General features: G+C 34.7%; 2 protein-coding genes across 2 annotated transcripts; both read left to right on the top strand.

Annotated features, from left to right (window-relative positions):
- The first annotated feature begins 2,095 nt into the window (after positions 1–2,095).
- On the top strand, positions 2,096–12,438 carry LOC109058024 (coiled-coil domain-containing protein 15-like). The gene is made up of 11 exons (XM_042723403.1): positions 2,096–2,215; positions 2,301–2,312; positions 2,559–2,708; positions 2,862–2,940; positions 3,005–3,216; positions 3,306–3,482; positions 5,959–6,054; positions 7,154–7,257; positions 8,472–8,693; positions 9,581–9,728; positions 12,115–12,438. Exons 1-11 carry the CDS (start codon positions 2,096–2,098, stop codon positions 12,145–12,147), a joined length of 1,353 nt encoding a protein of 450 aa, XP_042579337.1. The 3' UTR covers positions 12,148–12,438.
- A 1,079-nt stretch (positions 12,439–13,517) lies between these two features.
- Positions 13,518–26,443, top strand: LOC109058025 (glucose-6-phosphate exchanger SLC37A2). Its single transcript, XM_042724945.1, has 18 exons — positions 13,518–14,127; positions 14,780–14,861; positions 15,039–15,129; positions 15,737–15,815; positions 15,904–16,039; positions 16,469–16,545; positions 17,433–17,599; positions 17,891–17,928; positions 18,966–19,103; positions 19,664–19,754; positions 19,833–19,895; positions 22,837–22,922; positions 23,415–23,463; positions 23,994–24,067; positions 24,261–24,339; positions 24,599–24,696; positions 24,842–24,906; positions 26,066–26,443. Exons 1-18 carry the CDS (start codon positions 14,072–14,074, stop codon positions 26,079–26,081), a joined length of 1,485 nt encoding a protein of 494 aa, XP_042580879.1. The 5' UTR covers positions 13,518–14,071; the 3' UTR covers positions 26,082–26,443.
- The last annotated feature ends 812 nt before the right edge of the window (positions 26,444–27,255 follow it).

Raw genomic sequence — 27,255 nt, 5'->3', positions numbered from 1 at the left:
AACAACCAGTTCTCTAGCAAAAGTAACCACCTAACTAGGTCTATATGTGTTTGAACTACCCATGTATTCAAACTACACTCTAAAAAAGGCCTGGTTGTTTCACCCCAGCTTTGGGTCAAATATGGATTAACCCAACTTTTGGATTAAAAAATTAATTGAAAAAAATAAACCCATCAATTGGGTTAGTCTATATTTGACCCAAATTTGAGCTGAAACAACCCTGTTGTACACTTCAAGAGACTTTGTCAAGCCAACGGTGAATGTTTGTCTTTCCTTTTCTAGTTTTTCCATTTCCTGTTTTTATTTTGGTGAATGTAAATCACAAGTAGAGTTGATCTGTAATAAAGATGTTAAATAGAAGTCCAAAGACCTAAGTCCAATCTTTCACACATTTGTTGTTATTTTGTCCAGTGTTTCTTCTGCTCATAATCTGAGCATTATGTAATCTTTCTCACTGAAGTTCATACTGTTCCTGAAAAGGGAGAGACAATGTGCTTGCTGATTCACACAAAGGACACAGTAGGCTCCTTGTTATGCAAGGGCACGGCCGTTGAGAACAGGCATTGTAAAGGGAGCAGGCTGTTCTTGTGTTGATTCATACCCATGCATAAATGTATAAGTTGGAGACAGAACCCCAAATAAGTGCAGGGAATGCTAATAAATTACCCTGTGGAAAAACAATGCCTCCAAAACAGTTTCAAGCATGAACAAAAGTTTTAAAATACTAGCATAAGTAGGCATGGAAGCATAAAAAATAAAAAAAAAAAAATAATAATAATAATAATATATTATATAATAATAATAATAATAATAATAATAATAATAAAAGAAAAAGTAATTGCGACTTTTTATCTTACAACTCGGGAGTTTGTTTGTTTGTTTATTTGTTTATCTCGCAGTTCTGAGTTTAAATCTCATTCGTTATAACCTCGTAAAGAAAGGACCCCATTATGAGACTTTTTTATTATTATTTCTTGCTGGAAAAGAGCATGCAGTGTTAAAAACAGTGGCCATTTAAAATGATAACACGAAGTTTCAAGTTATTTTTATAATAATAATAATAACATAGATACACAATATAAATCAGATTTATAAGAATTTGAAGGATATGGAATTCCATATTTAATTTTAGTCACTGTGGAACTAAAACGAGCAGGTTTTCTTTTTCCCATCGAACATTCATTTAGGAGCACATCGGGCGTGACCTAATCGCTACTAGTTTTAAATGGCGTTTCTTTCGACGAATAAAAGCTTACATTTACAAGCTGTAGCCAATAGAAGCATAAATGGGCGTGTCTAAAAGTTGTTATTCTGTTAGCGTCATTGACAACGGAGCTTTAATTCTGACAGTTACAGCAATTAACGTTATTAGTATGAGGACAGTAACAATATTATGAACCGCTATACTGTAAAAAGACTCCTATAAAGAAGTTCTGTTTTTGCTTGAAGGAACCCGGCTGTGGCGCCTGTGGCTGTTTAGATGGAAAGCATCCCGCGGTAAGAATGTAGAGATGTTGTTGAACACGAGCCTCCTTGACTGGCACTCTCCACTATCACTGTACATGTTGCTGTCTCATTAAGTATATGCATACCAGGATGGTTTTGGTCTGTCCAGCAATGGAAGGGAAATTTATAGGAAAAGAGAATAAAAATAAAAAATAAAAAAATAGCAGTAATGTAACAAAGTAAAGCTGCTACTGAGTAAAATCTCAATTTTGGTTAAAAGAACTGTTTACTTTGCCATTATCAGAGTAACTATCATTAACTAAAACTTATATAAACTATAAAACTAAAAGAAAAAAGAAGAAGAAGAAGAAAAGCTTTAAGTTCCACTTAGTTGCCCAGGCAGCATTTTTATTTTTCAGTTTTTTAATTAAAGTTGAAGTATTAAAACTAAAACTGAAAAATAAATAAATAAATACATTTAAAAAACTATAGACATTAAAAAATACATACATAAATAAATAAATAAATAATAACAATAAAAATAATACAAATAAAAAACAAAACCAATAAAAATAAAAATCCTAATAAAAACGTTAATAGTATATCAGTGATTCTAAAATACTACTGGTCATTACTTATATATGATGACATGAAGAAACAGAAACGGAGACAGACTAAATCCAGAAGAAGAACTGTGGCACCGTCTCCAAGACGCTTCAAGAAACCTACCTGCATAGCTCCACTACTGTTAAAAGTTTCAGGCACTTGTGTACAAATGCTGTAAAATGAGGATGCTGTCAAAAATAATGTCATGAATAGATTTTCTTTATCAATTAAGAATAATCGTTTTTCAGGTAGCTTTGCAGGTAAGTTTCTTGAAGCATCTTGGAGACGTGTTTTTAGGATATTTTTGGAGACACAGTTTTTAGACATACAGTAACTCAAATTAGGGTTACACAATTTGTAAACCCAAATCAATAGACCCATATAAAATGACCTCTTGAGACTAAAGAAGATTTATGGAAAGTTCCTACTAGTGGGTATCTGATGCAGACGGCTAAGGGTTTCACAGCCACACATGTCCTGTAAATGTATCCCTGTGTGCTTGGAAGGTCCGGGCTTTGCTCACAGAAGAGCTTCTAGAGGAGACCAGACGAGAGAAAGAAGAGAGTCTGCGCCGATTTCAGGATGCAGTTTGTGAACGTGTGTCGCAGCAGGCCCGTCTGCGCAAACAACAGCAGCTACTGAAATCATATGAGACAGTAAGAAATCACCTCATGACACCTTGAACCAAACCAACCAAACTTGGCTTTGCTTTACTTGCAGCTATATATGTAGTGAAAATTCCAAATGTGTCCTAACAAATTCTTAAATACCCACACTTATAAAATTATTCATGTGAACACTATCTTCAGGTTGAATGTGACAGCAAAGTATCACAACAAACCATCAATTTATTCCCTTCCTGGACACATGGGGAGCGAGCAATCTGCAGTCCCAGCTCCCGCTGTGTCAGCGCTCTGGGGACGGATCACATCACCATACACATAATGTACAGGAATTTACAGAGCCTTATACATCTATGTGGATCATATTGCTTGTGTGATTCGGCAGAATAGAGGTGTAAGGGTGAGTTTCTTTACACTCGTCCAGGTCAGTAAAGTCAGGAAGCAGGTGAGACACAGACTAGCTGCTCATCAGACAGTGCAAGAGGGTGATGAACTTTCACAGCTGGCTGGTGGGAGATGGAAAAGATCCACAGCTAGAGAAGTGAGTCATGCATGATGCATTAGGGTCATTTTTGAGACCTGAACATTCAGTGTTGCAGTATTAATATCTTTGCATTTTGTTATATACAGAATCCTGAATCACACACTTGGAAAGATCAGAAGGATTATACTGAAAGTACAAATGATGGAGGAGAGAAGAACGAGCAGGATGTTGAAGTGGAAGATGAGATGCTGTTGGGGCAGCATGATCAACCTCTTCATTTGCATCGCCACCGAAGCAAGACTGTAACTTTTCAGAATGATACAGTAAGAATATCTTATGTGGTTTAAAGGGATAGTTCACACCAAAATGAAAATTCTGTCATTAATTACTAACCCTCATGTCTTTTCAAACCTGTAAGACCTTCGTCCATCTTCGGAACACAAATTAAGATGTTTTGATGAAATCCTAGAGCTTTCTAACCCTCCACAGACCGCAAGGGTCCTACCACGGTCAACGAACAGACAACTTAGTGAGGACATCGTTAATGGTGCTGTATGTAAGATTTTGACTCTACTAAAGCATAAAAATACCATAATATGTTTGCAGATATTTAAGAAACATGCTAAATTAACATAATTGTTTATCTGAAAAACAATGCTACAGTCAGTTATTCTACTTTGAAAATGTATGTCCCGGACGGGAATGCTGGTCTTTGTTTTGGTTTGTGAAACCTGCCCACTGCCAGTTTACCCAATTGTATTTCAGCACCCAGGGTTGCCAGTTGGCGGATAACACAGCGTATTTCATTTCATTCATCGTCAAGTGTGCTCGTTCCTGTTTGTGTCATCAATCTGGCAACCTGCATGTGCATCAAGTCTGAGGAGGAGGGGCTGGGTAAAAAAAACCCTCTCCAATATTTTTAATGTGGATTGCAATACCAAGTTCAACCACTCGGTGTCAATCCTACATACAGCACCTTTAAAGTAGTTCATGTAAAATCAGTGGTTCAACCATAATTTTATGAAGCTACGAGAATACTTTTTATGTGCCATTTTGGAGACTATCACGACGCATGCACGTGCTTTTTCAACATGTGAACAACGCATGCATCGTGATACTCTCCAAAATTGCACTAGGGTGACACGGAGGAGAAGATTTGTTAAATAAAGTCGTTATTTTTGTTTTCTTTGCATGCAAAAAAATTGGTAAAATTACGGTTGAACCCCTGATGTCACATGGATTATTTTAACGATGTCCTTACTACGTTTCTGTGCCTTAATCATTTAAGGACCCTTGCGGTCTATGAAGGGTCAGAGAGCTCTCAGATTTCATCAGAGATATCTTAATTTCTGTTCTGAAGAAGAACAAAGGTCTTACAGGTTTGGAACGACATTTTTGTGAGTAATTAATGACAGAATTTTCATTTTTGGGTGAACGATCCCTTTAAATGTAGTCTCAGACGGCACACCCACATTCATAGACATACAAGTTTAGAGGTTTTTATCAGTACACTTTGCTTACAAGTGACCTGGCTGCTACAATTCAGTAAGTGCCTCTGCGGAAGAACCAGTATTTTGCAAAGTGTTTGAGGCTTGTGGCATAGGATATTTGAAAGACATGAAGAGTTAACAAGATCCTTGAGAATAACATTATATTATGCTTTCTTATGTTTGTTAAAAGCATGTAAAGGCAGCTATGTTTATTTTTGGATAAAGACTCAATTTATACATTGAATTATTCATCTAAAATATTATATTAAATATTTAGATTCTAATATGTTACATTATTAAATTTTTTCTACTCGCTATAGTACTATAATTATAATTATTTTATCATTTTAATTTATATATATATATATATATATATATATATATATATATATATATATATATATATATATATATATATATATATATATATTCTAAGTATTATGAGATTTTGTTTTCTCCAAACCTTCCTATGACACAACAACCTTGCGTACCCCTGGTGGTCCCTGGACAACTGTTTGAAAACCTCTGGTCTATTGTTTTTATTTTTGATGGTTTGTTTGTTTGTTTTTAAATGGGGTGAGGTACTAGAGATATTTTAGGGCTGTCACGTTTTAACATTTAATTAAATACATTTAACTTTTTTCTACATTCATGTTTTCCAAATTTGATAATATTACTATCTCATTCTGCTTTTAACTATAATTGTGATTATTTTATTATATTAGCAGCACTAGTTTTTAGATTAAGAAAAAACAACAAATCTGCATATAATTTTATGGGGGGAAAGTTAATAAAAAAGTAATTAGCTTCAGGCAATGACATTATAAAACCAAATTACTTCATTTGGAAACAATTATGTGTCTCTTCTTTATCACATCACACATAATATTCTTTTCAAACAGTACAAATGGATTTAAATACATGATAATGTATAGCTGTCTTTATATTTCAGGGATGGGGTCCCTCACAAGGGGATCGTCATATAGGAAGGGTTCTTGGTATCCAAAACTCCTAATACTACTACTGTGCCATTATTTTAATGAGCTACAAGTTTGTTGCTTACTTAATTATAATTGTAATATCATTGATTTTTAAATTCACCTGTCACTAAACATCAGGCACTGGTTGGTGGTTTTACATATAGCTTGAGATTCTCTACCTGTTTTAGTGGGTGCTTCAGAATAATGATGTGCTTTCTGAATCAGTGCTGTTCAAGCTGTCTTACACCAAATGACCCTTATACATTTTTTTACATAATATAATAATATTATATAATACAATTCTTGCATCCATATTGGTGTCTCTGCAGGTGTATGAGCCAGATCCCACTGTTTCCTTCACAACTGACTACAGAGCTTCCCAAGTGCTTTGGCCTCATGAGAATCAGGAGGAGCTGAAGAGGCAGGTGGGGAATTATGCTTTATAATCCTTTTTATTAGGGAGATCAATGTACATTTTTATAATTGTGGCAAATAAATGTAAAAAATATAAATACATTTTATAATAAATAAATTATAATTTAAAATATACATTATTTTAATAATTATTCAAATAAATTAAATAAAAGCAATAATATTAAAGCAATTAAATTATTCTAATTCTATTCTTTAAATAAAACTTGCAATCTGTTCTTTTCACTAACTGCTTGTTTTCTTAAAAAAATAAATAGATAAACTAACACTAGCTTTTCTAATCTTTTTGTATTCTATCTATTGGTTATCTTTTTATTTATTTTACAATTAACAAAAGCAAAACAGGCCTCTAACACCGACTTGCTTTATTCTTTTTCTATTCTATGTTTTATTTTTATTTAACATATAATTGAAAAAAGGAAAGCTTTGCTATGTTAGCACTTGTATATCATTGCTCTTTTGTTGATTTTGATTGCTTCCATTGTCCTCATCTGTAAATCGCTTTGGATAAAAGTGTCTGCTAAATGACTAAATATATTTTAAAATCAAGTCATGTCACCTTTATTTATACACTGCTTTTAACAATACAGATTGTGCCAAAGCAGCTTTACAGTATCAAATAGGAAAATAGTGTGTCAATGAAAAAAGGACACTAGTAAACACTCAATTTTCTGTTAAACGCAGTTCATCATTGAATTCAGTGATGTCATCGTCCAGCTCAGCTCAGTTCAGTTTAAATAGTATCTGTGCAATCAAGTCGACGATTTGCTGGAAATTAAGTGCCATGATTCATACAAATTCATTCTAATATGCTGATTTGCTGCTCAAGAAACAGCTTAATATTTTTGCACAGATGGTGATAAATTTTTCAGTATTATCTGATGAATAGAAAGTTCAAAAGAACCACATTAACTTGAGATAATAATATTTCTATTGAATAAATATTTTCATTGAATAAATTATTTTGAATATTGAATAAATGTTTTCATTGGCTTTTACATTAAAAATATCATTTCTGGTAGTGTATTTAGTGTTTAGTCTTGATTTAGGTGGAATCTTGTTTTCTTCAAAGCGCTAACTGTATTGTTTCAGAGACAGTCTCAGTTCCTCATGTATCGACGCCACTTCATGGACATTGAGCGAGAGCAAGTGAAGGAGCACCAAAGGCACAGGAAACATCTGAAGAGAACTGCAAGGTCAAATCTCACCACATGTTTACAAGTATCTTCTCTACAACAGCATCACATTTACATTGCTTATCTCACTTCTACTAAAAAGCATGTCTATTTTCATTTCTTTCCGCATAATGGTTTCTCACTTCTCTTTTGGTATCTCTCTTTTGTTCATGCTACAGTAAATAGTTTACATGTCTGACTAGTTACTGTAAAACAGCGGTTCTCAATTCCAGTCCTTTCTCTTATGGCTTCAGATGTTTGTTCTATTCAAACGTAAGTGCCCTGCGAAGTGGACATCACAGGATATTCTGCCATGATTCCAGTTTGAAGCAAACGTATATGTTCCATTCAAAGTGCGAGATGTGAATTTAAATTGTATTTATTCACAGAGGTATGTGATGTCACACTTATCCGTGTGTGAAGACGTTGCACAGCGCAAAACCATGAATGAATGTTCCGAAGTGAGGTACACAACAGATTTCCCCTGCTCAGGGAGTAGGGAGCAATGAACACTGTGTAGGGACCATGTCAGTTGGAACACAGTTCATGCACAGAGCTCACTTCTAACGAGCTGATTATCTGAAGCAGGTGTGTTAACAAAGAGAGACATGCAAAATATGCAGAGCTGGGGGGGGGGGGGGGGGGAGGACTGGAATTGAGAACCGCTGGTGTAAAATAATGATAATACTGGACTAAAAATAAGCCTGTTGGAATGATTGCTAGGTCTTCAACACAAAGACCAATATAAAAAAAAGACATGAATATTACTCAAAACTTTCACTCCCATAACAAATACACGTATTTTAAACTTCCTAACTATTATGGATTTTCTTATTACTTAACTGGTAAATGCTAAATTCAAGGGTTTTATTCCCAGGAAAAAACACATCAAAATGTATACCCTTTATATATGATATAAAGTTTAGTTAAAAATAAATTATTTCAAACTTAATTTATATGTATGTGCACATATTCTCTACAATTATTTTAATGTAAAAATTAAACATTCTTTTTAAATTTATAATATTTTTTTAAATATTTTATTAAAATTTACCAAAAAGTTGTTTTAGTTTATTTTAATAATCGGTCCTTAAGACTAAGTACATTTTTTTGTACTGTTGAAGCAAGTAACCACACATTTTTCTTTTATTAAGTTGTCCAAGAACACAAAAGACTTCATGTTGCGCTTTATACTTTCTTTTATAACCTCTGAGAACTTTTTTTTCTGTGTGTAGGATTAAGAATGAAAAAGAACAACTCAGGAAAGCAGAGGAGAAGGAGATGGAGAGGCAGCGACAGCAGGAGGAAGAAAGAAAAGACATGGCTGAGAGGGAGTATTTGATTTTGGAGCGACTGATGCTTGATGAGGAGGAGGCAGAGAAGGTAGAGAGACGAGAGAAAACAAAGAGGAACAAAGAAAGCAAACGGTACATACTGCACAAGTTATCTTGCTATGAGTATGTTCATTATAAGCATAAATACATCAAAAGTTTGGGGTGGGAAGTTTGAAAAAAAACTAATCTGTTATACTCACTGAGGCTTCATTTATTTGATCATGAATACAGTAAAAACAGTTATATTGTAATATGTTTTAAAATGCTATTTATTTCTGTGCTAGCAAAGCTGAATTTTTAGCAGTCAGTGTCACATGATCCTTCAGAAATCATTCTAATATGCTAAATTGGTGCTTAACTCTTTCCCTGCCATTGACGAGTTTTTACGGCTTTCTGTGTTTTCACTGTTATACACTCGGGGGTGGTATTACACATCTTCTAACATGTACAAAACCTCCAAAACAAAAATGTTATGTGTTCTGGACGGTTATTGTAGTTATTTCTTATGTAAACATATGCATATAAAAAATAATGCAATCATCAGCAATAGACCGCATATAAATGCATAATGTTATGGATAATTTTAAAAAATGCTGGCAGGGAAAGAGTTAAAAACATTTATTATTATTATTATTATTATTTTTTATTATTATTATTATTATTATTATTATTATTATCCATATTAAAAACAGTTGTGCTGCTTAGTATTATTGAAGAAACCATGGTGTATTTTTTTAGGGTTCTTTAATGAAAAGAAAGTTCAAAAGAACAGCATTAATTTAAAATACAAATCTTTTGTAACATTGTAAATGCCTTTATTGTCACTTTCAATCAATTTAATGCATCCTTGCTGACTAAAAGTATTAATTTCTTTTAAAAAAAATCTTTAACATCTTACTGACCCCAAAATATAAACAAAACATAAATGCACCATAACTTCTGTTGTTTTCCAGAATTGTGCTCTAATCGTATGTAAAGAGCTGTTGTGGTATGTGATGATTGTGTGACAGATACATTGAGGCCATGCAGGCTCTAATGAAAGAGAAGCTGGAGAAGGATAAACACAACTGCCTCCTCTATGCTGCTGTGGAGACTCTTTCTGGGAGCGTCATCCGGATACCTGTGCCAACAACTGCATCTTTTACAACAATCCAAAAGGTCAACTACTCACTCTGTGTCCTCCGTTTTTATAATAATTACAGAGTATTCTGCTTTTCTTTGTCTTGTTACACTGTGTATTGGGTAATTCTGAGTTTTTGTCCAAGTGACAACATTTTGTTAGGTGCTTGGTTCCAGGGCCGTGCACAGGTGGGTGGCCCGATGGCTAGAGCTACTGCCCCTTTGCCCTCATCATTGGTAGTTTGTTTGTTTTGTGGGTAATGACTCGGCCTTCTAAAAGTGTTGTACAAAATATCCATGTTCTTAAAATTAGAATGTCTAATCAAATTATTGTACCTGATCAGATCTAATATAGATAATACCAAATTCACTGTTGAAGGCACACTTTGTAGACAAAAAAATAAATAAAATGCCTTCACAAAAAAGAAGACAGACAGAGAAAGAGTGAAGTGAGGCTGCTAAAGGCAGTTCAACATTGCAAACATGAATACAAAGCTCCAGAAATCCAGCAGGTAAATCATCATATTGAATATTTAGCAATTTGTCACACTTTAATTCTTGTAATTAAGTATATATCCCATTATAATCACTTGTCTTGATACTAGTAATCTATACATCATTTTATTAAAACCATATTAATAGTAGACCTATAAATAGCTAAAAATAAAGTATAAATGTTCTAAATTAGTTGTTTATTAGTATATAATATAGATTTATGCTGTAAAATATTAAATTAAAGGTCTAATACTTATAGGGGAGAGTGGGATAAGATTAGCCAATTTTTACTATTGTGGTCCAAGATAAGGGAAAATGACGCAGAAGTAAAATGAAAGTATCTATCCAATCCTATCCTAATGAAAGTATTCATATCACTTTAAATGTTCAGTGGGTAAGATGCACCATCTGGGTGTAAAATGACCATCTGACCGAATCTGATTCAAACCCATGTGAAATAAATAATAATTTAAAAACTAATTTAAGAATTTCCTTTTACAGACAGTCATATTTATTTTCTTAAAGTTAACCTTAAAGACATAAAAACAACCAAATGAAGTTTAAATTTCAATATTTAATTGTTTGCATTTCTGAAACAATATTTTGAACACCAAAGTTGTAGGCCTCCTAAAAAACAGACTGAACAGAGAGTTTGTTGGCCATTAGTGACTACAGGTGGAAAGATATTTTTATTTATTTATATTTGTTTTCATAGCAATATCTGGCAACACTGCCAGAACTTGAACTGATAGTAATCAAAAGAGCCCACAGACATGTTATTGCTGACAGGATACCACATTCGGTAAGGCAAACCCAAAAAAAACAAAAAAAAACCTCATGAAATTATCTGACAGAAACGTTAGCAACGCTATCAAAACAGTAGCATATAACACTAGTGCAGAGATCTGTAGAACAAGTATGTTGCATCTATGCTATATCATATTGTAGTTAAATTTTCACAAAGTCGTGTCAACAACATTCATAAGGGCACTATATAAAGTTATCTATAAAGCAATGGTTATTCATGAAAACTATAACAGTAATAGGCCTATATATTGCTGAATGAATAATAAACAACTTATAAAATTACATAGCTCATTACAGAGAGTTTGCTGTCTTCTCTCTTAATTGTATATTTGTAACAACTGGATAATTTGTATTAACAAGCACACACCCTCCTTGTGCCCCCTATTTTGGTTTGGGCCACTGCCCCTCAAAATGTCTGTGCACAGCCCTGCTTGGTTCCTATTTCTGTAGTGTTGTGTGTAGCATAGCCCCACCCACAGAGAAATATCATTGGTCCATAATCCTGCTTCTCATAACTGAACTTCAAAAAAGTTCTGATTGGTTGTGATTGTGTTGCTGGGAAACTTGTCACGTCGTGCCTGTTTTTATGTCACAAATGTTCTTACTCACAGTACCATGACTTGACAGACAATGCATGTGGGACCGGTCACAACTGACATCTTTTGTTTTTCCACTTTCCATGACAGAGTATAACGGTACAGGTTTTTACCAGACAGTCTGAATTTAATCATGGATTTGGTTCATCACAGCAACAGTCTTATTTTATAAAAAGATAAAAACTATATTTAAATACTCTTCTGAAAAAAGATGTCATACTTTTAAAAAAGAGTACTTATTATGAAGGAATATACTTCAAAACAATATATTCAAGTGAAAATGAATCTAATGTTTTACAATCATACAATTAAATGAAAATATATTATATTGTGTATCTTTAAAATATGGTTAACGTTTACTGCTAAATGAACTGACAAGCTTAATTTTTTTTAATGTTATCATTTAATTAAATTAAAATATATTTCTTCACAAGGGTAATCGTGACCACACTGCTCAACTTTTTTGACACTGACATTTATTCAACATAAGAGTTTATTTATTGGTCATTTATGATTGTTTTCTGCAGCATATGCCCAGGCTCTGCAGTCTATCTTGCTAAGCTGTGATCTGAAGGAAGGAGGCTTTGGACAGCATTCATCCACCTGGAAGGCGTCCTCTATGGATGTCCATTTTCAAAGGAAGTGATTGTATTCCATCTTTAGAGTCATTATTGAACTTGTTTTAAGACTGGGCAGCCTGGAGTGTTGTGTTGTAATAATGTAATGATTTCATGGTGTGATATGTTTTCATTGTTCTCATAGATGGTTTTTAAAATACCTGACATACCTCTATGTAATTTTTTACAGAATTTTTACTGTTTTAATAAACCTTACTGAACTGGGAAAATCAACTGCTGTGATTGTTTATTGTGTCACAACTTGGTTTTCTTAACCTAAATGCATGTAAATGTGTATGTGACCTTTGTACAGTTATTCAGCCATTATCCACATATAGTCCCTCATTATATGCTTCAGGTTGAGAAGACAGTAAATGAATGGCAGTCACGTTTATTTCTGTCTTCATCTGTGGAAATAAGAAGTATTTATTTCCATTCCAGAAAGCAACATCCTAATTTCTAGTCAAGGGTGTTAGGTTTGATAGGTAAAATATTGGGCTTATTACATACAGTATACAACTATATAAAAAAGTATATTGTCAGTGCAAGCAGATGCTCATGAATTGAAAGGATTTGTGTAATATAGTATAGAACATAAAGGCATAAACACTGTACTAAAGGTTTGTTAAAGTTATTTTTTTATGAAACGGATAGTTCTAAACTAAAGTAAATATTTTCGATCAGGTATTATTATTTATTATTATTATTATGAATTGAAAATAAAGTTACAGGGTACAAAAAAAGTTTAAGTAATTTATAAGAAAAGTAATTTACCCTATTAAATATTTAGATGACAATGTCACACTTTTCTTCCATGGCATGTTATCAAAAACTGGCCATTCCAGTAGGACACAATGTATGGATCTCAGCCTGAAATAGTTCATTCATCTGCTCAGATAAAATATATATATATATATATATATGACACAATGTATGGATCTCATTTTATATTATTTATTTATATATATATTTAATTTTTATGAATATAGAATATCACCATTATTACAAATAAAATAACCCTGAGGACTAAAATTATGTTTATAAATTAGGTGCCACGTCAAAAGCACTTTATGAAAACTGGATTATTTAAGAGGAAATTTATGATATTGTAATTACATTGTAGTTACAGTAAGAAATGGAGACCTCCCACCCTCGATAAAACAATATTGGTAAAAATATTCCAAAATGAATCAGGGTTTGTTAAGTACTGCTTTAAACAATTTATCTTAAAAGTATAATAGAAAAGCCGAAGAATAAAGGGTTAATTTGAGCCCTGGTGACGTCACGATGTATCACATGTTTACGCCGCCAGATCCAGTGTGTGTGACAGAGAGAGTGTGTGTGTGCCGCAGGCAGACCTGTATGGAAAATGGAGACGCTACACCAGCACTGCACGAGCTAAAGATCAATTAGGTCTAGCTAATACTCATGTGATTTGTAAGACCAGACAAACGGGTATTAATAGCAGCCAGGCTGAAGCGCAGATGGACACCGGCCAAGGCAACCATGGAAATCTTTGGGAATTCAGACCGCTTTATGGTTTTTCCACCTCTGGAACTGGGAAGTGACAACACGTCTCCGATACTTTAAATGCAACTTTTTCATCTGGTTTAGGATCGCCGGCTTTCAACGAACATGATTATAGACTCGTAGTTTTAGGTCGTAAGAAATGAGCGCAAACTGATCGGAGACACAAAACGATTAGTCAGCTAGTTTCGTTGCATATTTTAGTTGTTATTTTTGAAGTCTTAATAGATATGGGATTTTTTTATATATATATACATAATTTATAACGTAGATAAAAAAAAATTTGATTTTTTTTTTTTTTTTTTTTTTTGCAACGAGTCAAACGACTTTAACTGTAAAAATGAGATCTCTGGCCCCGGGAATCAAACTCATTACTTCTTTCTCTAGAGACAGCTGGTGAGTAACAGGCCCATGTCAACACAACAGACTATACAGATAACATGCTCTGTGATGTTAAATGTGTGTCCCATCATGTGAGATTTTATTGTATCAGACATGATTACTGATTTTCGATTAGGCTATTGAGTTTTAGCGCTGCTTAAGAATTCCTCATCATACATTCCTAATATACTGTACATTTCACCTTGTTGAATACAGGCAAATAATATATATATGAAACTAACACAACTTCATTTATTACTTTTTTATTTTATTTATTAAGAATCTTAAATTACAATTTAAACATGATTTATGAATATATGCGTACCTCATGAATGGAAAATTAGTACTTAAGTTAAAGTACAGTACTGTGACCTAAATGTTCGAGGTTTCTGTTCTGCTGCAAGCATCGCCCTCAGAACTGATGTTCACTGTGTAAAGCGTGCTTCCCCCACAGGAAATGTATCAAAACTTATAGATAGATCATTCAGTGTGTGTGTTTGCCTTAGGTGAGGCTGTTTTCCTGTAAGTCACATAGTGTGGTTTCATTTCTATCACTGCCTGGCTGTTTTATTTAATACTACAGACATCTCCAGGTTTCACTTTAACCACTGTTGGTGCTTTTTGACTTGTAAATCTTTTATTTCAAGAACTTATTCCTTTTGATTAGGTACCGGTTCTTCATCCTCCTCCTTACGTTTGTCTTCTACACCACCTACCACCTCTCTCGAAAGCCTATCAGTATTATCAAGGTAATAAAAAGTCAGAGGACCTGGCAACTAAACATTAACTAGCTGCCTGATAGGCCTAACCTAAAAAGAAGACATGCAACAAACAGGATTTTGTTATACTGATAAATCACATGGTTGTGTTTACATGAAATAAATTAAGAGTAAAATGTGTTAAATAATAATTTTATGTTGTGACAGAGTCAGCTGCACAGAAACTGCTCTAATGTTATTCATCCAGCAGACCTCAACATCACTGACAATGACACCTGGTGTGATTGGGCTCCTTTTGGTGAGTTTGATTCTTTGCTTAAAATATTTTGTGTTCTTGCCTATATCACATATGTCCTGCACTTAATCCCTCCATAAACTGCTGTTCAAAAGTTTGGGGTCAGTGAGATTCTTTTTTTTTTTTTTTAAGTCTCTTATGCTCACATTTAATTGATCAAAAAATACAGTACAAACTTAAATGGTGACACATTAATGCAATTTAAAATATCTGTTTTCTATATTTCTAATATATTTAAAAATGTAATTTATTCATGTGATGGCAAAGCTGATTTTTCAGCAGCCAGTCTTCAGTGTCACATGATCCTTCAAAAATCATTCTAATATGCTGATTTGGTGCTCAAGAAACATTTCTTTTAAACTGTTATCAGTGTTGAAAACAATTGTGCTGCTTAATATTTTTGTGGAAACTGTGATCAGTTTTTTTTAGGATTCTTTGATGAATAAAAAGTTCAAAAGAACAGAATTTATTTAAAATCAGAATCTTTTGTTGGATTACAAATGTTTTACTTTCAGTTTTGACCAGTTAATGTGCCCTTGCTGATATATATAAAACTTACTTTTTACTAGTTTATATTAACCCATCAATGTATTTCTTTGTTTAAATTCAGACCAGAACAATTACCAGAACCTGTTTGGAGTCTTGGACAACTGCTTTCTTGTTGCATATGCAATCGGCATGTTCTTTAGGTATGATATTGGGTTTTATTGTTTACACTTTCTTGGTTAGTGTGTTTTGCTTGAGGTATAACAGCTGGTTTTGAAATATTTTTGACAGTGGGATATTTGGAGAGCGATTGCCCTTGCGTTACTACCTGAGCTCAGGAATGATTCTCAGTGGCATTTTCACTGCTCTGTTTGGCCTGGGCTTTTACTGGCAAATCCACTCTTTGTGGTATTACTGCTTAGTTCAGGTAAATGAGTTCTCCTTTCTAAATTTAAGCCAATGTATCTCCAAAGGTGTATCGGTTCATCAAAAACTTCATTTAAAGTACCAGACCGAGCACCAGAATTTTACAATATGAAACCAAAAAAACAGAAGTGATTCTTTTCCAATGACACATTTCTTGTGACGAGAGAGTTTTTCAAAATTAAATTAAAAGTATGTTTGAGTATTATCAAATAAAAACCTTATCAGTGCGTGGTTGACGTGTCCATTACGTTCTTTCCTTAACTCACTGTATTTCAGTCTTACAGCCCCAGAGTTATTTCATAGTAAATCTTTAGTCATATGCTAGTATGAGTCACACGGATAACACATGACCAAATCTTGAACATGTCTGACCCATGTGCTATTCAGACTCGCTGAATCCTGTTTTTTTTTTTTCTTTTTTCTTTTACAGGCCTTAAATGGGCTGGTGCAGACGACAGGCTGGCCGGCAGTGGTAGCGTGTGTTGGGAACTGGTTTGGGAAGGGAAAGTAGGTGACTGTTGTGTTATTTGCTGCTTCTCAGTTTGTGTGCTGTTGCCAAGTGCATGACAAGTTTCAGAGTGAAAAAGGACATTTCACAAGAAAAATCGTGGCAATTCTTGATTTTTTTATCCATCAGGAATAGTTTGGATGATGAAAACAGGGTATTTAATTTGGGAACTAAGCCAGATGTGAACTTGAGTTAACAAAACAATTCCTAAATCACTATTTATAAAGAGTTTATTAACGTTATCCAATAGCCTGCATGGCCTAAGTGATGTCAAAGGATGGCAGAGTTGTTTTTAAGGCAGGGCAAGTTATTAAACTTGATTTTAAACAACTTCACTGATGAACTGTGCACATTAAGATGTACACAATCGTTCAAAAGTTTGGGATCAGTAATTAATCAGTAATTGATCAGAAATGACAGTACAGTAATGTGTGATGTTACAAAAGTCTATTTTGAACAATGCTATTAAACTTCATAATCATCCAAAATTTCTTAAAATTCAAATTACAGTTTCCAAAATTATCAAGCAGCACAACTGTTGTTGAGATCAATTATTATAAGAAGAAATGTTTCACTGTGATTTCTGAAGACTTGTATAATACCTGCAGGAAATTCAGATTTGTCTTCACAGGAGGAGTAAATTACACTTTAAGATATATTAAAATAGAACAGTCCGTTTTAATTGTAAGAACATTTTACAATATTACCGTTGTGACTGTATTACTGATCACATGAATGCAACCTTGGTGAGTATAAAAGACTTTGAAAAAAATATCTTAATCTTAAACAGACTTTTAAATGGTAGTGTATTAATAAGCTGATTTCATGTTGAATTCACTCTTCCCAAGTTGAATTTTAAAAATTCCAAAATTGCTTTCTGATGCAGGCGTGGATTTATCATGGGCATCTGGAATTCTCACACCTCAGTAGGAAACATTCTAGGCTCCCTCATTGCTGGGGTCTATGTGTCGTCCGCGTGGGGCCTGTCATTCATTGTGCCTGGGATCATCATCGCTGCTGCTGGAGTCATCTGCTTTTTGTTCCTGGTTGAAAGTAAGTAACACCTTAGATTAGAGGGAAATTTGCCATTATATGCAAGACAGGAACAGAAAGGAAACAATAAACATAAATGTCCCATTACTTCAACTTAGAGATGTTTGGTGGTTAGGGTGTGTTTTTTTATTGTAACCACTTCTGATAGTTGCTATTTTATGATTAAATTAAATAAAGACAACACAAACACAATACTGACTATCTGCAGATATAAAAGATATGTTTAACAAACTCAAGATTCATTTTGTGGAAAAAAAAAAAAAGTGCTACCTAAAGTTTATTTTCTTACAGAACCTGAAGATGTGAACTGTACTCAACCACAACACCATGTGAGTTCATTTAAAACTTAAAAAACTAAGCAAAATATTTAGGAGTTTGACTCTGTGACCTGCAAAACCATTATTTCACTTAATTAACCAGCTAAACAGCAGTGCTCCCCTCCCATTTGTGTTTTGTTTCTGTGATTTTCCGAAGTTGCATTATTTGCAAATTGATTATGTGAAAAGGCTGGCTAACACTCATTTACTGTCATTTGGTTACGATCAATAACATTTTGTTGCCAAAATGAAAGCAAAATTAAATATTTGCAATACATTTGTCCTATTTTTGCAGCAAGGGAATTGAGCAAATGAATGTAACATTGTCATGCTGTGCGCCTGTAGTTCACAACACTGTAGTGGATCTGGTTGAGAAATGACCTTAGAATCGAAAGCAGAAGTAATTGTGTACATAGAAAAATCACATGCAACAATCTGCAAGTATTTACAAGCGTGAGAAGAGCTATGATAAATCTGTTGATCTATGTGATGATCTATGTTGGTCTCAATGATTAAAGGCTGGATAACTTAAAATCTGAACAGATTTTAAACTCTAGGCATCATACACTTGCTGACATATGAAAAACTAAATGAGTGAGGATCATAAGCTGAGAGTCTCTCAAACACAACAAATTTAAACATAAATATAAAAATTGTTGACACTGCCACTATATTCTATTTCTATTCTGTCTACTTGTTTTCTTTATATTCATTAAAAATTACCCTCAAAACAGCATCTCTAAAGCGTCTGCTAAATGATTAAATGTAATGTAAATGTTGATAGGAGACACATGACCAGTAAAAACGGTATTTGTTCTAATCAAAATATCAAATATGATTGATATCCTCTGACTGAAGGTAAAAAAGCCACACTGTAATATCCTGTGAAACTCAAAATCTGCAGGCTGACTTTTCCAGACTGAAAATTGTGGCAAAAATATATGCAAATTCCGTGTAGTGTACTTAAAGTACTGTCACTTAATGTTCTTCCTTCAACAAACACTTTTTATCTTCACTGATATAACACTAACAGTCTGTAATGTGTTTAGGAGAGTGTGGAGCAGGAGCCTCTGCTGAGGAACTCGTCCAGTAATGAGGAGATCTTCAGCGCTAACACCTCCACAGCCGTGGAGACGGTGGAGGATCACACAGAAGCCATCAGCTTCTGCGGAGCGCTCCGGATTCCTGTGAGTGACCTGTTCTTCTCAGTTTTCCACCCACAGCTGTTAGTCAGCGAATGTAAGGTGTTATTTTGAAGAGACTGAGAGAGGAGCCAATCCTGTGAATTGTCTGGGGTTCTTGGATCAGAAATAATGCTTTTGCTTTCCCAATCTAAATATCATTTTTTTCTTAAAATAATAAAATGTTTTAGATTAAATCTGCTCTTAAAATATGAAGTCTTATCTAATGGTGTTTAATCATAATACTCTGTTTGGGTCATTTGTCAGAGAATTTTTGTATTTACATTTATTTTTTTAGCAGTTGCTTTTTTATGCCAAGTAACTAACACAAGGAATGCTACAAAATAAGCACTTCATCCTAATGAGTAATGTTAGAAATCAGGCAATATGATGTTGCAAATTTGGTTACAAGTGTACAAGTTGATAGAGAACAGTATCATTTACATTCAGTTGTTGCTAGGCGTGTCGTGAGATTGTCTTTTATCTTTTATCTGCCGATACCGAGTAATCACAGGAGTAAATACCATCCTGTCATTTTTGCTCATCGTGTTGTTTTCATCCTGCAGGGTGTGGTGGAGTTCTCCTTGTGTTTGCTTTTTGCCAAGCTGGTCAGCTACACCTTCCTCTACTGGCTTCCTTTATACATCGCTAATGTTGGTAAGAATGCTTCATCAGATTCTCTCATATTTACTCAGTTCTTAGGCAAAAAGTCACTGAGTCTCCTCTCTCTCTCAGCTCATTTTGATCCTAAAAAAGCTGGGGACCTGTCTACGCTGTTTGATGTCGGAGGGATTGTGGGTAAGTATGTGGTATTTAAAGGGGTCATATGATGTGATTTCAACTTTTCCTTTTTCTTTGGAGTGTTACAAGCTCTTGGTGCATAAAGAAGATCTGTAATGTTGCAAAGACTAAAGTCTCAAACCCAAAGAGATATTCTTTATAAAAGTTAAGTAAGTAAGTAAGTAAGCAACGCGTAAAAAGACAGTATAAGTCAGCGGTTCTAAATTCCAGTCCTCGCGCCCCCATGCTCTGCACATTTATTATGTTTCTCTTATGACTTCAGACGTTTGTTCTATTTGAACGTAAGTGCCCTGCGAAGTGGACATCAAGGGATATTCCACCATGATTCCAGTTCGAAGTGAACGTATATTTTCCATTCAAAGTGCATTGAAGTGTGCGAGACATGAATTTAAATTGTATTTAGAGCTCACTTCTAACAAGCTGATTTTCTGAATCAGGTGTGTTAACAAAGAGAGACATGCAAAATATGAAGAGCTGGGGGGTTCGAGGACTGGAACTGAGAACTGCTAGTATTGTCATTATAATCCGTAATTATGTCCCCACTGGATGCAACAAATGCCTCGTTTATAATGAGTTTTAATATTTTTGTCTCGGCGCTCCGGGGCACACAGTATGGTAAGGGGCGTAACATTTCCGTCACTCCTGCATTATGGCCACAATGGATGTGGAGTCTCTATACAGCAATATTGTACATAACGAGGGTTTAGAGGCTTTGAAACACTTTCTCTCATCCAGACCTGAACATTTGATGCCTCCCAGTGACTTTATAGTGCAACTTACTGAGTGGACTTTAAAGAACAACATCTTTCTCTTTCAAGACAAATTGTATAGACAAGAAAAGGGGACTGCAATGGGTGCTTGTTTTGCTCCCAACTATGCCAATCTGTTTCTAGGCTTATGGGAGGAGCGCTATATATTTTCCCACGTCAACCCTTTTAAAGATAAAATCTTGTGGTGGGGTAGATATATTGACGATGTGATTTTGATGTTCTCAGGTTCAGAAAAAGAACTTGTAGACTTCCATGTATATGTTAATAGCTTAAATGAGAACCTAAAATTTAGTCTGGACTATGATTTACACACTATTAACTTTCTTGATCTACGGATCTCAAAAAGATAATGAGGGATTCTTACATACATCTATCTTCAGAAAGTCAACAGATCGTAATACCTTGCTGCATGCTAATAGTTTTCATCCCCCATGGCTTATTGATAACATACCCCTTTGGACAGATCCAGAGACTAAGGCGTATATGTGATTCAGATCAGGATTTCCAGTATCAGTCTTTGGATATGCAGCGGTGTTTTCAACAAAGAGGTTATCAAACAAAAACTCTTGTTCAAGCTCATAATCGAGCCCAATCACTTGAAAGGACAGAGCTTGCTTCAGTCTAGACCCAATAGAGTATCAACACAGAAACCCTATTTTGTTACTCATTACAGCAAGGAGGCGGTCCAGATTAAACACATTATAAAGAAAAACTGGAACATTATTGAATGTGACCCGACTTTACGGGAAATATTCACGGAACCCCCCGGAATCAGTTTTTAGGAGGGCCCCCACACTTAAGGACAAGCTAGTAAGAAGTCACCTCCCTGCTCCTAAACGTGAAACTTGGCTTCGTCAACCCAAGGGTAACTTTCCTTGTGGTAATTGTAATTATTGTGAGAATATTGCTAAAACTGACAAATTTATGGATGTTTTTAGCAATAAGACTTACACTATTAATAGTTTTATAAATTGCAATTCTACCCATGTTGTTTATCGTTTAGAGTGTACTTGTGGCTGTTTTTTATATAGGCCTTACTAAAAGGAGACTAAGAGACAGGGTAGCTGAACATAGATATGCCATTCGGACTGGAAATATGAACTATCCAATGGCCAAACATTATATAGACGCAAAACATGGGAGTGATTCGACCCTAAGAGTAGTGGGCATTGAGGCTGTTCGCCTGGATGCCAGGGGTGGGGATATCATCAAACGCCTTAAACAAGGGAGACATATTGGATCTATTCCTTGAGGGCCACCAGTCATCCAGGTCTTAATGAAGACTTTGACCTCTCACCTTTTTTGTAAAGGTTGTGTCTCAATAGGGACAGTGTATTGTTGTCCGTGAATGTTGACTGTTCTTTTAATGTACTGTAATGCCCATAATAATATTTTTCTCCTGTTGTTTTAGAACTATCTTGACAATGAATTTGGAAGTAAGATGGGTAACTAGCCTCTACACATTTATTGACTTTAGGGATATAATTGTGTGGAGTACACAAGATGTTTGTATTGGTGTTACTCTTTTTTTTTCCACTTGGAGATCCCTTATCTTGTATTTGTATGGTTTGACCTTTGGTATTAGCCATTATCTGAACTATTGCCTCTAGTGGCCAAAAATTGTGTTGCAAGTACCAGAGTGGCACACCTGAAACCAATGCAACTATAAGTATTGCGTGATTCTGTCTGTTTGTTACCAACACCCTGATGAAGGCCAATGGGCCGATACGCGTTGGTGGTTTTAATGCTTTAGCCCAACTATTAAAGGCTTTTTAACTTTTGCATCCTATTGAGTGCCTGGACTTGGATTTTTTTTCCAAAATCTTTTTCTCCATTTCCGTCACACGCTTGAGGTATTCGGCCAATCACAAACCACTGTATAGCTGGCCAATCAGAGCACACCTTTCTTTTCAGAATGATGAGCTTTGTAAAAATCAACGCGTTTCAGAAGGCAGGGCACAGAGAAGCAACAATAATGTACAGTATGTGGAAAATAATGTGTTTTTTGAAACTTAAACCGCATAAACATATTGCATTACACCAAATACACAAAATAATGTTCTTTTTAGCAACATCATATGACCCCTTTAAATTATTTATAGGAATAAGAAATACCTAAGGGTGATACTTGAGATTGGTGGTGCTATAAAGGTTTTTTTCTGTGTTAGGTGGGATCCTGGCTGGACTGATATCTGACTACAGTGGAGGCAGAGCCACTACTTGCTGTGCCATGTTGATCATTGCTGCTCCAATGGTTAGTCAAACTTTTTTCTTTCTTTCTTTCTTTGCTCAGACTTCGGGCAAAATGCAAACATCTGTTTCAACAAGATGTTGCAGATTGATTTAATCTATGTATGTAAAAGCATTATTAAAACACATGCATGTTTATTTGCTAGCTTTATGGACCATAAAATTTACACTTGGGAGTTTATATCAGTTTTAATATGCAATGCTTATGTCCAGTGGCACTGTAAATGTTTGTTGTAACAGATTGTACTTCCTAGAGTACTATTCGCCTTGTCAAAAAAAAAAAAAAAGAGCAAAGCTGGCTAGTTTTGCGCAGCTACAGAATCTGAAGTGCTGTCGGTAAATCTTGAAGTTTGCTCAGAGTTTTTACAGACATTTGTAATCTTGTGCACACAAAACCCTCAAGCTCGAGTTTACCTGTGAACCTGTGTAAACGCATGGACAGGTTTCTCTTTCCTTTGAGAACTTCTGCTTATTCATGTTTGCTTTTCTTCCTCAACTGTTCCTGTTCAATAAGATCGGGCAGAACGGCTTGCCAACCACCATTGGTGAGTATGGAGTACATGGCTTTTGTACTTGCACATAAATTAATAATTTGATACAATGCACTTATCGTGTACATAAAAATTTTTGTATTGTACTTATATTTAAAAAATGCCTGCATGTAATTGTATCTTAATTTAATTCTGTAGTTACATTTATAATCACACTGTTGAGCTATCCCTTACACCTTAAACCTACCCATAACCTAACCTTACCCGTATCCCACCTCAATAGCAGCAAAAATGATTTGCAATACAATATGAACACAATAAATACATAGTACATATTTTTTGATGTAAGTACATAGTAGTTAAGGCCACCTAATATAAAGTGGGACCAGTTTTTTAAATAAAATTTTTAAACCTTAAGTTTGGCTTTGAAACATCTTAATAGTAATCATAATATTGTATAATGTGAAGTATAAGGAGATCAGATGATCTTGTAAATTATTAAATAAGGTGCCATATTGACAACAGATAAACAATCTCTTTTTTTTTTGTCTGTATCTCCTCCTCTGCCCTTTTCGGACCTGCAGGCATGTTGCTGTGGTGTGGTGCTCTCGTGAATGGACCCTACGCCCTCATCACCACTGCTGTATCAGCTGACTTAGTAAGCGCCGGGCACCTTTCCTCCATGTGCTCTTCACATGGATATTTGTAAAGTCTTTAAAAAAAGGTTCAAAACTGATACGTTGGGACCAGCCTACAAGTCCTGCCGTCAATAACTGATCAATAAACTATTTTGTAATGCAACAAGCATTTTGTGTTGTACATTTCATAATGTTTTTTTTTTTCTCTTTTAGGGAACCCATGAGTGCCTGAGAGGGAACTCCAGAGCACTGTCCACTGTGACCGCCATTATTGACGGCACTGGATCAATAGGTATGCCGAGAGTGAGGCTTGTTTTTTTTTTTTTTTTTTTTTTTTTTGAGCTTGATACTGACTTAATAAAGTCAAACATTGAATGCATTTGTGTTATAATCTGGCAGTAAATATATCATTCGCAGATCGAGCAACATTTATAAAAGTTTATTGACAGTCAATTAAAATGTAACATTCAGAAACCAGTGTTTGTTTTGAAAACTTCACACTGTCCTGTGATGGCAGTCACATGTTGTGAAATGTGTTTGATGGGCTCTAGGTGCCGCTGTTGGACCTCTGTTGGCTGGTCTGATCTCTCCCACCGGATGGAATAATGTTTTCTATATGCTCATTGCTGCTGATGTGCTGGCCTGTCTGGTGAGACTAAAAGCTGATGTGTATTATTATTTTTGTATTATTGCTATTAATATTTATAATATTATCAAATAAATAATAGGTCATTTTCGGTTGTCAGGATGAACGTGTGTTTTCAACGAGTTTCCTCTTGTTCTTGTTTGTGTAGCTGTTGTCCAGGCTCGTGTATAAGGAGGTCAGAGGATGGTGTGGATACACTACAAGGCTGAGAGGGTAAACATCCCTAATTTACTCTTGTTCTTTGTGTTCATGGTGAAATATGTAAGAAGCTTGTGAAAACATGCATATAAATACATTATATACACTACCGGTCAAAAGTTTGGAATAATTAAAAATGTATTTATTTTTATGTATTTGAAAAATGACTCTTATTGCTCAACAAGGCTGTATTTATTTGATGCATAACACAGTAAAAATAGTAATATTGTGAAATATTATTACAATTTAAAATAACCATTTTCTATTTGAATATAATTTAGAATGTAATATATTCCTGTGGTGGCAAAGCTGAATTTTCAGCATCATTGCTTTAGTCGTCAGTGTCACATGATCTTTCAGAAATGATTCTAACATGCTGCTATTATTATTAATGTTGAAAACCACTTTTTGATGCTTAATGTGGTTGTGCAAACAATGTTCCACAATAATTCAATAGTTTGGAATAATAATAAAAAATAAAGTAAAGAAAAGGGGGAGGGGGGGTAGTGACGTTATTGGCAGATGACTTCATTAAGGTTTATATCTGACCTTCTATTTTTAGCTAGGGGCTTTTAAATATCCTAAATGGTGCTGATTGGGCTGATTGGCAGTACATGTACTTGATATTAATGGCTGCCAAAAATGTAGCGCGTCATGACCAAAGAGACGCTGTACTTGAATTAATTGGACCTTCCTGCCTTTAATATGATTCAGTGGAGGCTATTTTTAGTGGTTGCAATGCAATCACAATTACTCCAAGAGGCTGCGACCCGCCTCGGGATTTATTAGTTTTCCCTGTGTTCCCAAATGACTGGCAGAGATCTGTGTGTCGAGGTGGAAAATGATGTATGCACTTAAAGTGCAATATCATTACATTTCTGACACCCTTGTAATTATCAGTCAATTTTTGGCTTGAACAAAATCCGGTTATGAATTTTCCATAAAAAAAAAGCTTGATTTGTTCTAAGCCATTTTATTGGGCTTTTTTTATTGTATTGAAATGCATGCATTACACTAATGGTCTCCGTGATCCACTTTAGACATTTTGTCAAATGAGCAGGCGGTAATTATTTGGTCTTGTTTGTATTTTTTTTTTAGAATCTGGAGATTAAAAGGGAAGCGTTTAATTTTGCACCATGTGTTTGCAGTGGTTTCATCTGCTCTTTTCTTTCAGGTTCAAAGAGATCTGAGCCTCCCGTAGAATAAGAGAATATCACACCTGCGACAGAAAATTACCTGCAGCATAACGACAAAAAGGGACCAAGGATTGATGCAACACACCAAGCCTTTTTATGCCCAAGGGTTATTTTATATGAAAATTGTAACATGAGACTTTCATCCTTTTATACTGACAATGGAACAAAGCTCAGCTGCTGCAGTGAAGGAGGAGGAGAGTTACACACACCCTCATTCACACGTAGCCTGAGCGGGACCAAAAACAACTGGATCACTAAGCTTCTTCATTTTAATACATGATGTTTTTAATGACTGCTCAATACAAATGAACCTTGTTTCTAGCATTAAAATATGCCATCGGTGCTTTGTCCTTTTATCTGCTTGGTTTCTGCGTGGTCATTTGTACATTTCCTGTTTGTTATTGGCCTGGCTAGCTGTGAATCTTATCAGCAGTAATGATTAAACAGAGCCTGGATATGCATTTTAATAGATACTAAGGTCATATTCATGTGCATACACACGTAATCACTCTCAACTTCATTAAAATACCAGGTAGCTCCAAGCATCCCAAGAGAACCTCTCGGCTTTATTCTCTGAGGCTTTGTATGTATGGATGCACGTTACTGGTAGCTGGTTTTCAAGCTTAAGGGCATAGATACTATCAGTCCTGTCAAAATGAGAAATCGTGTGAAAGGCAAACAGTCATATCTGCAAAATAATGCTCTGTGATAAATATTTTCTGGACAGTTTAAGGTGTGTTTTTTTTCCAAATATACAGTTATGATTAATAATGTTACTTTATTAAATTATGTTAATTTATTGATTATAAAAAGGTAATGTCCAGGTCATGTTGTACTGTATGGGGCAGGTTGTTAAAATACTACAAATTCTTAACAGTAAAACATGAGAAACATTGAAAAACTATTAATTAAACAGTAAAAATGTACAAGATAACATGAAAGTATAACGCCATTGTTTTGTACAACAGAAAACATAATCAGTTTTGTAATTAATGGATTAATTACACTGAAAAAAATGTTTCATTCATCCAATTAAAAAAATTTAGGGTAATGATTCACATCTATATTTTTTAACTTGAGCCAATGGGGAAAAAATAAATCGCCCTAAGAGTAAGTTATTTATTTTTCATTGGCTCAATTTAAAAAATATAGATGTGAATCATTACCC

The sequence above is a fragment of the Cyprinus carpio genome, chromosome B5, assembly GCF_018340385.1.
Source record: "Cyprinus carpio isolate SPL01 chromosome B5, ASM1834038v1, whole genome shotgun sequence".
Lineage (NCBI taxonomy): Eukaryota > Metazoa > Chordata > Actinopteri > Cypriniformes > Cyprinidae > Cyprinus > Cyprinus carpio.
Note: the sequence above shows the minus strand (reverse complement) of the source record. Positions and strands in the feature narration are given on the sequence as shown.